The 11,451-nt window shown below is 46.9% G+C and overlaps 1 protein-coding gene and 1 long non-coding RNA gene across 2 annotated transcripts in view; both read right to left on the bottom strand.

Annotated features, from left to right (window-relative positions):
• Positions 1-818: 818 nt before the first annotated feature.
• LOC106811330 lies at positions 819-6,976 on the bottom strand. The gene is made up of 2 exons (XR_001394129.1): positions 6,322-6,976; positions 819-6,252 (listed from the first exon to the last, which is right to left on the bottom strand). It is a non-coding gene; the product is annotated as an uncharacterized LOC106811330 (long non-coding RNA).
• Positions 6,977-7,690: 714 nt separating this feature from the next.
• LOC106811327 (kinesin-like protein unc-104) overlaps positions 7,691-11,451 on the bottom strand; it is a gene marked incomplete in the record, with an annotated part of 116,841 nt that continues 113,080 nt past the window's right edge. Inside the window, 6 exon segments of the mRNA XM_014814907.1 lie at positions 7,691-7,951; positions 8,762-8,882; positions 9,587-9,706; positions 10,438-10,551; positions 10,916-11,030; positions 11,328-11,380. Of these exon segments, the coding sequence (XP_014670393.1) occupies positions 7,902-7,951; positions 8,762-8,882; positions 9,587-9,706; positions 10,438-10,551; positions 10,916-11,030; positions 11,328-11,380 (573 nt within the window).

The raw sequence follows: 11,451 nt of genomic DNA, 5'->3' as shown, positions 1-11,451 counted from the left end.
TAAACACACATATACACCCACTAACGGACGCGCACACGCGGGTATCGTCGCACGCACGCGTGCGCGTGTATTATAGGCGTAAATTCACATTTTGTGCCTCGTGGGTTGAAAAAGTTTCGGCTGAAATACGGCCATTTACCTGCAAATGTTTTTCCATGCTTGACTGGTCGTGGGCGATACCATCCGCGAGAGGGGAGTAAGGAAGTGAGCAAGTACTAGAAGAACGGAGATAGGCGAGTATATATATATATATATAGGCCTACATATATATTTATCGCGCACAAGAAAGAGAGAAAAAGAGAGGGAGAGAGTCACAGAGAAGGAGCGAGTGAGTGAGCGAGAAGGCGAGAGAAGTAACTAGAGACTAATTATATATAATGTATTATGCACATCGATTTATATCATTTCCTACTTCAAATAGCTGTGACCTATATCTCTCTCTCGCTCTCTCTAGCGTGTAACCTCGCTTTTTCTCTGTCTAGCGTGTAACCTCGCTTTTTTTCTCTGTCTAGCGCGTACCCTCTCTTTTATTCTCGCGTCTTCCAGTGAGGAGCGAAATGTTGGCAGCGGAACAAAGGTGAGACAATTATGAGGAGACAATCTTATAAACTGTTTTTGTGTGTAGTATAACGAAAGGGTATATACCTTCACAGATATAACAGGATATAAAGGGTATATACCTTCACAGATATAACAGGATATAAAGGGTATATATACCTTCACAGATATAACAGGATATAAAGGGTATATACCTTCACAGATATAACAGGATATAAAGGGTATATATACCTTCACAGATATAACAGGAGACAGTAGGCTGCACTCAGAAGAGGCATTTTATTTTCAATAAATATTACATATGCGGCTATACTGTTACATGCAGCAATGCCAAACTTTACAAAACAATGCGAAACAATTGCGTAAACTCTCAACTAAATTCAAACTGGCAATGTTGAACCTGAGCTCACTCGTGACCAGTATGAAACATTGACTAGATTTTGCTAGGACTATATGTTCTCTAAAGTTCATTTGCTGTCCGTCGGCACGCCAAAACAAACTCAAAATTTCACGACATTTCCAATGGATAACTTTTTCTGGAATGAGGAATGAGGGTGCCTTTTGCGAAGATTGCCAATTCATCACTTGCTGAACTGCAGTCAATTTTACTGCAGTGTTTACTGGGGGTCTGTTTATTCACGTGCGCAAAGCAGAGCTTCGCGTTTCAATATCCACCAGATCTCGCTCACTAGTCACACATAACGCCCCAAACTTTCTCACCGCTAACTTCATAATCGTTGACTGTCATAATCATGTACATCTTTAATAAACCTACAATAGATTATCAACAAAAAACCCCACACGATTCAGCAATATTGTGCATCGTTAAACATTCACGTGATTTTGCCGGTTGTTCTGCAGTGCGGCTGAACAATGCTATTAAACACAGGAATAAATCAGGAAACCGAGCAACGGCATCTCTCACTACAAACCTCTGACCAATTTTAGCTCCCCACAGCAGCCGGCTTTTGCTGTGCGATGCAAAAATCTCCATGTACCTGCACGCACCACTGATCTATATATAACAGATGTAACAGTTATATATAGGTGAGTGGTACGCACACGTTTTCTCTCGCGCTAGCAGACGAGCTTTCCCGCCATCAGCATTGTTCACGCGCACAGCAGTCACCGGTGGCGACACCTGCTGGTCCTCGTAACTGAAAATGAATCTCAGTGATTACGCTTCCATTACTTGATAACTCAGTCGAATAAATAACCTACTATACATCTTGCTCGTCCCCATGGGTTTACATGCATGAACCTCCGCGCGTTGGACTGACAATCCACCTGATCTCACTCGTTATCACACCGATATCACACTACCATAAAGCAATTCCCATTACAGCAACTAGGTACGAGTAACCCGCCTTGTTGGCGATGTGTGACCATGCTTAATCTAAACAAGGAGCACGAAATACGATAGCTAGTGACGATCAATGGCTGACGACGATAGCATATATCCTTTCACCATTTCCCCCTCCAATGGCTTCAAGGATTGGTCACCTTCTAACCTTCATTGTGTCGCGGGGGGGGGGTGAAACCAAAACTATTACACATATCAAAAATGTATTTTCCTCTATCGTTTCCACTGACTAGACAAGAATATACACTACTAGAACACATTCAACAAGAAAATAACCTGAATTTTCTGCGAACCACGTCGAAACCAATCGCTGGGTTTGTCAAAGCCACGATAGAAAGCCACGTCATTGCCGAGGCGCATCGAAATGGCGGCAGTCGTTTACAAAATCTGCTAGTTCTGCCGTAAGTAAGTGTGAACGCAATGCTTATACAAAGCCCCCCAAAACACGCATCTGCCGTACCGTGGGTGAAAAATGGTAATTTTCTTGTTGAATCTATACTTTATTATACTACTCATAATTCCTGGAGCACAACCATCTGATCAGTGACTTTGACCCTTATACGACAATCGCTATTAGCAAAAAACACTATTAACCCGGTCATTAAAGTGACCATCGTGAGGGACCACCGAGTGCACGCGAAATGAGTCTGCCAGTAACAGCGACGTACCGCCATTTGCAAACAAAATATTTCGTCGTCGACTGACCGTTCGAAATGCTGCATTGCCACCGGGTGTTGACCGTAGACTGACAAACGGAACTTCGAAAAAAGTCGAACGGACTAGGAGAAACGCTTCAACACAGAGACGTTATCTCGTATAACTAAATACTCGTAATAGAACTTGGCGGTGGGCTGTGCCATTTTTGTTCGCGGATATTTTACGGGGGAAAGTGCTGCGACACGTCACAACGTTGTGTGTCATCACGTATGACTCACACTAAGCCCTCGTATTGGGAACACTCCGCCATCTGTAGCGAAATACAGCTACTCCGCAAGGGGTTGTAAAATATCAAGAAAAGCTACGCGGGCGAACTGAAAAACGTGTGCGAAACAATATAAAACTTGCAAAAATATCAACAGATTCTGTACATGGCTCATCACGTGTCCTCTGACGTCATACATAAAATATCGTCGTCACACGCGCACGCACACACGCGCACGCACACACGCATACGCACACACACACGTATGTCAGTATAATAGCTAATTGTGGATGTCATATACACTCGACTAAAATTTAACAGGCTTTACCTCTCTAACTACATTAGCTTGATGCAGCTACCGATGTGTGTGTATAATATATATATATATTATACACACACATATACACACACCGACTATTATTGTTCACTTCTCGTTTACTATTTGCAAAGAACCTGTAAGCTTTATTTACACACGTTTCCGACTCTATGAGAACGACGAAGCTGTGCTGGTTGTATCATCTCACTACGAATTCACCACCAAAAGTAGTATGAACCGCTTGATTCGGCCCCACGACTCAGAATTACAACGCTGTGTGAGAGTTCATAGCTTACACTGTTGTCACACACGCTGCACATTCTGACGCTGAAGGCGAGCAGAAGTGTGTGTGTGTGTTCGAGTGTCTAATTCACGAAGAGAAATGCTTGTTTTAAACACGCGCGTTGCTATATATATACGATATACACTACGAATAAATTACACGTAATTAACATAATTTTACACTCGTCTCGTAAGCCTGCAGTTCGAGTTGCACGACGTACGTCCTCGCTAGTCGACGATCCACAGCTGCATATATGCAATTAATACAACCTGTGCCTACAGCTACATAATATAGTGTCTCCTCTAAACTACGTTTTGTAACTTGCACCATTTAGGTAAATATAGATTTGTAGATATGGACTTACTGCTTCCCACACCCCCACCCTCTAAAATCATGCCATCCTCACGCTCAAGAGCTGCTGCACTTGAAAACAAATCAAGCAAATTTGTCCAACTTTGAGATATATTTGCAATCTCTCTCTCTCGCGCGCGCTCTCTCTCCCCCTGTTCTCTGTATTTCTATCGTCTCGTTCCGAGGCTGTATATGCATAGCAACACGGATTGAACCAGACGGATCCCTGACAAGCACACACACACTCTCTCTTTCTTGCTTTCTCTATCTCTCGCTATCCTGACTCTAGATGGAAGGGCTTAGATAAAACCCCTCGCTAACAACATAGAGGATGGTGAACAGCGCTACTGCTGCAGCGCATGCGCCGTCTCGTCTTTTCTGTAAATATATTTCAGAGTGCAAATCATCGTCGAAACAATATCCCCAGGCGGTGGAAACCCACGCTTTCACACGTAGGCTGTTCCCACTGCATGACTAGATGACTATAGGATTTAACCTATCTGTCGGTTATCCCACCTACGAGTATTATGCAGCACTAAAACACACGCGTTGTCCAAACCACGACCTTGACATGATCTTCAGTTGATTGTTGTTCCTCCGGTCCTTCCTCGCGCGTATGTTCCTCTATTTGTTTGCGCTGTTCCTCTCTCTCTCTCTCTCTCTCTCTCTCTCTCTCTCTCTCTCCTGCCGCTGATTTAATTATCGATACGTTATTCATAAGCTATACGTGTAAGTAGTAAACATACATCACAGAAACAACATGGTCATATAACGCGATGTCCATATATCGAGATAAATAGTCGGAATAAGTAAATATTTCTCATCAAGATACACGAGTAACGGGGTTTCCGTCGTCACCATGGTGACGATGACGTCACGCACACACGTGCACACGGTCGCCCATGCTATCAATCACCAACAGTTACATCTTTCATGGGAGCGACAGAGATTCGTGAGCTCCTCCCCGTACTGCGCATGCACCAGCTTTCTTCCACGCTGGTTTCCTTCTAGATACACCTCATCAAAACCCTGCATGCCTTAATTAAAGCCGCACCAATCCAACCACCGAAATTCCCTATACTAGAACTAGACACGTTTCATAGACTGCCTTATCCACCGTTGCTGTTACAACCCACGGCACAAACATAGTACGAGTGCTATTTTATGTGATCGCACCGAAGACTGACTGCATAAATCCACCGTTACATTATTAATCATCGTCAACGTCACTGTCGTCACTGTCGTCGTCTGGAAACGTCAAAGGTTTGTTCCGTACACATCTCACCGTGAGTGAAGTACGTGCACGCGCAATCCACCGGTGACTCATCGCAATTAAATTAGGCGAAAGCGTCTTTACGTTATACATTTATACACGAATTACAGCATAATTTACACGGTTTCGCAGTAGCTAGTAGTTAAGTAGACGACATAAAATTTAGGCTGCCCTCTGTGCAGGTACGGGATGCGGGGCCGCGCATGCGCATTGCATCATCAACCACGAGCACCCTGCGGAAGGTGCACAACTCTCTCTCTCTCTCTCTCTCTCTCTCTATCTCCCTCTCTCTTTCTCGCTCGCCCTCTTTCTTTCTCTGGAGATCTGTACAAACACTCATCAAACACTCGCGACCCCACGACGGACCCCCTCCCTCCTCCCTCCCTGCAGACTGCTGCCAGACTCACACGCGCTGGGGGGGAGCAAAGGACACGCCGTAGCCATAACAACTGTAGCCATGGCAACAGTGGATCGCGAGTTAAACATTATAGACGTAATGAAACGCGGTGATTGCAGTCTCATTGTTACGCTGATGCACGATGACATGTTAACAACAATGACAGAGTTTGGATGGCCTGCAAGGAAACGTAATCTGTAAAGAGGTGCAAGGCTCATCAGCAGGTGACACGTTACGCCCCCTGGCGACGAAATCCCCTTGCGTCGACCTCCGTTTCATATCTAAACTGGTGCGTGCGCGAAATCTCGCGAGAATCAGTGCAAAATGTGGTTCAGTGTACTGCTGATAACTTGTTTCGATACGAATGCAGGCTGGGAAGACCCTATGAGATGAGACAACACATGTAGAGGGCGGTGCGTGCGTGCGAGCGACACAGGACCAGCCTGTAGGACCGCCGGGACGCCGCCACCACCCCCTCATGTCTCCTCCTCCTCCTCCGAAACTAAAATATATACAAAATGTCTATCACAGTTCCCATGTGCATTACGTGAGTGCGTCAAGTGAAATTCTGATATGAGACGTCGCGCTCTCTGAGACTCTGAGAGTCGGTTTGTAATAGAACAGAAATCTCGTTACCGCTCGCGCGCGTGGGTGCTGGGGGGGGGGACCTTGACCAGTAGCAATAACTGCATGGGTTGTCACTCCCGCTGGCGTGCAAGTCTGCAGGCGATCGATTCCCACGTACCCCTGTCTACAGTCAGACAACCTATCTGTCTACAGTCAGACAACCTATCTGTCTACAGTCAGACAACCTATCTGTCTACAGTCAGACAACCTATCTGTCTACAGTCAGACAACCTATCTGCCATGATCATGACGACGCACAACCAAGATATCCATGCGAATCACACAGACTTGTTACATGGCCATCACATTAGGGTCCCTATCATATTAGGGTCCCTATCACATTAGGGTCCCTATCATATTAGGGTCCCTATCACATTAGGGTCCCTATCACATTAGGATCCCTATCATATTAGGGACCCTATCATATTAGGGTCTCTATCATATTAGGGTCCCTATTATATTAAGGTCCCTATCATATTAGGGTCCCTATCATATTAGGGTCCCTATCATATTAGGGAACCTATCACATTAGGATCCCTATCATATTAGGGACCCTATCATATTAGGGTCCCTATCACATTAGGGTCCCTATCACATTAGGATCCCTATCATATTAGGGTCCCTATTATATTAAGGTCCCTATCATATTAGGGTCCAAGCCTTACAAGGGAGGACGCGCGGTGATGGGGGAGAGGGTAGCACAGGGAACGCGACCAAAGAAGGGTGACGAATACGGACCGGCTATCCATACAGGCCACCGCGGGAATGTCGAAGCGTCGTGACACGCAACACTCGACCAGGAGCCGAGGCGGTTTGACCGTGCGCGTCACTGGGCGTGTGTTGGGAGGCTGGGATATAGGTTGTCTGGCTGCTGACACGCGGCATGCTTGCATCACCTCCTCCTCCTCCTCCTCCTCCTCCTCTCACCATCGCACGCTCGCACCCCCGGCTGCCTCCATGCCATGTTGCGTGCCGCACACACCCGGGCGGGACGACGCTCGGCCGGAGCCAGCTGCGCAGCAAGCCGTTGCCATGACAACGCGCATCAACCGAGTGACCAGAGCGTGCGCGCGCGGAGTGCGGTCCCCGACTCGCTTCTTGCGCTACGCCAATACGGGAGCTAATGCGATCGGTCGCTGACTCGATCACGCGCGCAGGGGTGTCTTACGACGACGGCTGATAGAGAGCTTCGGTCCTTTCGGCCTGAGTTCACTGTTTCGTGAAAGACTGCGTAAGAGATGGATAGGTTACTTTGAATTGCAACTTCTCGAGAATTACTTCGTGAATGCTTTCGAGTTTTGCGTCCCACTGAGCGGAATTGAGTATTTCGTGAGAAACGTCGAAACGCCGACTTTCTTGGTTAAAACGTAATTTGAATGAAAACGACACGCGACACTTATGCAAAGCTAATGTCCTTGACCGACCCAGCTGAGGGTGCGGATGTGGTTGGGGAGAGAAACCGAAACGGCGGACCGACGATGACACCAAGGTAAAAAAATAACGCAATTTTTTCTCCGACTTTTTTCGATTTGGGATTACGGCCCCCCCCACCGCCGCCGCCCTCGCCGCCGCCGCCGCGCCGCCCCTCGTCACACGGTTACATGTTGGAAATGGCGGCCGGCGGCTGCTTCTAGCCTATCAATCGTCTCCCACATCCCGCTCCTGCACGCTGCTGCTGCTGCTGCTCTGAGATGATAATATGACGTAGCCTACGCCGGCGATATACTGCGACTGGAGACAAATACTTCTGCAACGTTGGGTCGGACTGTGAGAACACAGTGGCGTGGGTGTGGACAGCAGTCCCGCACTAGTCAGTTTATTTCTTCCGGTGTGATGTTGACACGTCCTCGTGACAGCTTCGACTGCAGCAGAACGCAACAATGTCACTGGCGGTCGTTAGCAACCTGGCTTCCACGTTGTTGGGCAGCGGCAGCCGACGGTGGGGTCAGGGGGTGCAGTCAGAGGTGAGGGGTTATGGGGTGGGTTAGGGACAAGGGCGGGGTGGGGTTAGGGGACAAGGGCAGGGTGGGGTCAGGAGTCAGGGGTCAGGTGAGGTCAGAGGTCAGGGGTCAGGGGTGGTGCGGGTAGGTGGGGGGGGTGAACACGTTCGACTTTTGAGAGACTGCTGTGAGATGTGCCACGTGCATTCACTCTGTAGAAGGAGCGTTCACGTTGCGTTCCCCCTGTAAGGTTTCCCACCTGCGAACACCTCACTACACTCTGTAGAACTAACATACGTGTGAGGTTAGTGCGTGTAAAACACTGCAGCCTTCATTATAGAATAGAGAGGGACTGAGAGGCTATAGTGCCAGTAGGTCTGAGGCATGTTGATTTCATTTAATTTTGATAGATTAATTCGTGCACGTATATAATATTATCATAAAAATATGGAAAATTATCACGTTATTAAGTATAAGTATATTATTAATGTGGACGTATCGTATATAAATAAATAAATAAATAAATAAATATATATATATATATGAACATATCGTTCATCCTCTCTCAATTTAATTACATATGAGAAGTCTTACTCCCATATAAATTAGTGACATTTATTACGCTGCACGCATTCACTCGGGTCCATCATGGCTACGTGAGGAATCAGGCATGATGTAGATCTGCTAAGTTCGTGCTGCGATAGACGACACATGACCACCAGCGGCTACCCACCTTATAGTCCCGGCGAGTAACGGATTGATGGCATAGAGCCAGTCGTGCACCTCCTTGTCTCCCATCGTCTGCATGAGAAACCCTCGATGCTTCGTGCAGACGGAGAAGGTGTTGCGCACCTGAGGAAGAGATCGTGGGAGCGGATGAATGAGAGACAATGATAAGTGAGTGCAGGATCTAAGAACAACGACTGCGATGAATGACAGCTATGCGTGTGTGACATCATGCTTCATGGCTTAGCCACGCCCCCTCTTTATTGTTCTCTCTCTCTCTCCCTCTCTCTCCCCCTCTTTCTCCCATTCTCTCTCCCCCTCTTTCTCCCATTCTCTCCGTCTCTCTTCCCCCCTTTCTCCCCCCTGCTCTCTCTCTCTCTCTCTCTCTCTCTCCCTCCCTCCTCTCTCTCTCTCTCTCTCTCTCTCTCTCTCGCCCTCTCTTTCTCTCTCTCCCACTCTATGTCTTTTTCTCTTTCTGCCCCTGTTTCCCTCACAGCTCTTTAGACTATGACGAGTAAGCCTGAATATTCCCCTCCCTGCAACGCTTCTCTCAGTATTCCTCCTCCTCACTCCTCCTTTGCTTCCGCTCTACCTCCTTGCCCTTCTCTTCTACTTCTCTACCTCCCCTCTATTTCCTTTCCCTGCTCTCCCACTTCCCTCCCTCCCTCCCCTCTGCCCTCTTTCTCTTCTCTATCTTCTTTTCCTCCCATCCCGTCCCTCCCATTCACCATCCCACCCTTCCTTCTTCTTACTCGTCTCTCTTCTCCCTTCCTCCTCCTCTCCTCTCTCGCTTCCTTCTCATGTTAATCTTCGGCAGGCAGGTTACATACCTGCAGCATGGCCTGTGTGTCCTCGCTGTACTCCACCTGTGCCGTGGCGAGGTTGATAAGACCTCTCTCCACTGGGTCCTTCTCGTTGTTGTAGAGGAAGATATAAGGACGACGCACCACCTGTGAACACACACACACACGCGCAGCATGTAACGACACGATACGATGAGAACTAACAGCAATAACTGACGTTATTCACTGTCAGTGACACCAATACTGATCACTGGTTGTGGTCAGGCCACATGCTACGATCGTAACCCAGTCCCATAATAGTCTTGTTGTATTGTCATGTTGTCTTGTTGTATTGTCATGTCTTGTTGTATTGACATGTTGTCTTGTTGTATTGTCATGTTGTCTTGTTGTATTGTCATGTTGTCTTGTTGTATTGTCATGTTGTCTTGTTGTATTGTTGTATTGTCATGTTGTCTTGTTGTATTGTCATGTTGTCTTGTTGTATTGACATGTTGTCTTGTTGTATTGTCATGTAGTCTTGTTGTATTGTCATGTTGTCTTGTTGTATTGTCATGTTGTATTGTTGTATTGTCATGTTGTCTTGTTGTATTGTCATGTTGCCTTGTTGTATTGTCATGGTGTCTTGTTGTATTGTGTAACACCAATCACTGGTTGTGGTTCATGCCATGGTCACAACTCCATTGCATAATATAGTCTTGCGGAGTTAGTTGGATCAAAAAACACATTCTTTGCGTGTCTTTAGGAATGACTGCATTACAAACTTGTGCACGGAAAAATAAATACGATTTGCACATAGCAACGTCACTGAATCAATCAGTTCTTGCTGCTTGCTGCGATTCGCCTGGCTTATGATTACACATCAGGAAATTAGAACTTACCACCCAGCGCTTGACCCAGCCGCTGGTCTTCTCCTCGAGGAAGTTGAGCCAGCCCTTGCGTGAGACGACTGGAGAGAGCCTCACCTCCTCAATCTCAGGTACAAACAGACTCATCTGCAACGCGTGGAAAACACGTCAACGACGAGAAGTGTGCACAGCGGCAGCAAAACACTACACACGCACATACAAGCATTCATGGCACGTACGCACACACACACACACACACACACACACACACACACACACACACACACACACACAGACACGCACACACACACACACACACACACACACACACACACACACACACACACACACACACACGACACNACACACACACACACACACACACACACAGACACGCATGCGCACACACAACACAACAGCAAACAACACACACACCCACACACACACACACACGCACGCACGCACACACATACATATGCACGCACGCACGCACGCACATACACATACACACCTGTTTGAGTGAATTAGATGAGCAAGACTTCTTTGCTCTGTCAGAGAAATCCTTGGCAGCCTCTTGAATGTTGTCACAGGAGTGTGACTTCTTCTTCCCAGATGGCGACACCGGTCTAAGTGTGAAATGACGGTCCCGATGAAATACATTTAGGGAATTTGAAAAATTCTGTGAACTTATTAGTGTATATATAACCCTCTTATTCTGTTTTTAGAATCAGAAAACCAATCACACGGTTTGTAAGGTCATATTTGAGCGAACAAGCTGTATGAAACCTGCCGCGTACAACATTATCAGCTTCTGCAGTCATATGACTTTACCATTATAATATTTACTAGGAGAAACATTCGCTAGTGCAAACATTTATTAGGCGAGACATTCCTTAGGGGGTAAATGCACGGCTGGCACTCACCTCAGGTTAGGTTCTAGCGTGTTGGGTGAGATTGCGGACATGATTGGACGTACCTCAGGTTAGATTCTAGCATGTTGGGTGAGATTGCAGACATGATTGGACGTACCTCAGGTTAGGTTCTAGC

The sequence above is a fragment of the Priapulus caudatus genome, unplaced genomic scaffold (assembly GCF_000485595.1).
Source record: "Priapulus caudatus unplaced genomic scaffold, Priapulus_caudatus-5.0.1 Scaffold528, whole genome shotgun sequence".
Taxonomy (NCBI): domain Eukaryota; kingdom Metazoa; phylum Priapulida; class Priapulimorpha; order Priapulimorphida; family Priapulidae; genus Priapulus; species Priapulus caudatus.
Note: the sequence above shows the minus strand (reverse complement) of the source record. Positions and strands in the feature narration are given on the sequence as shown.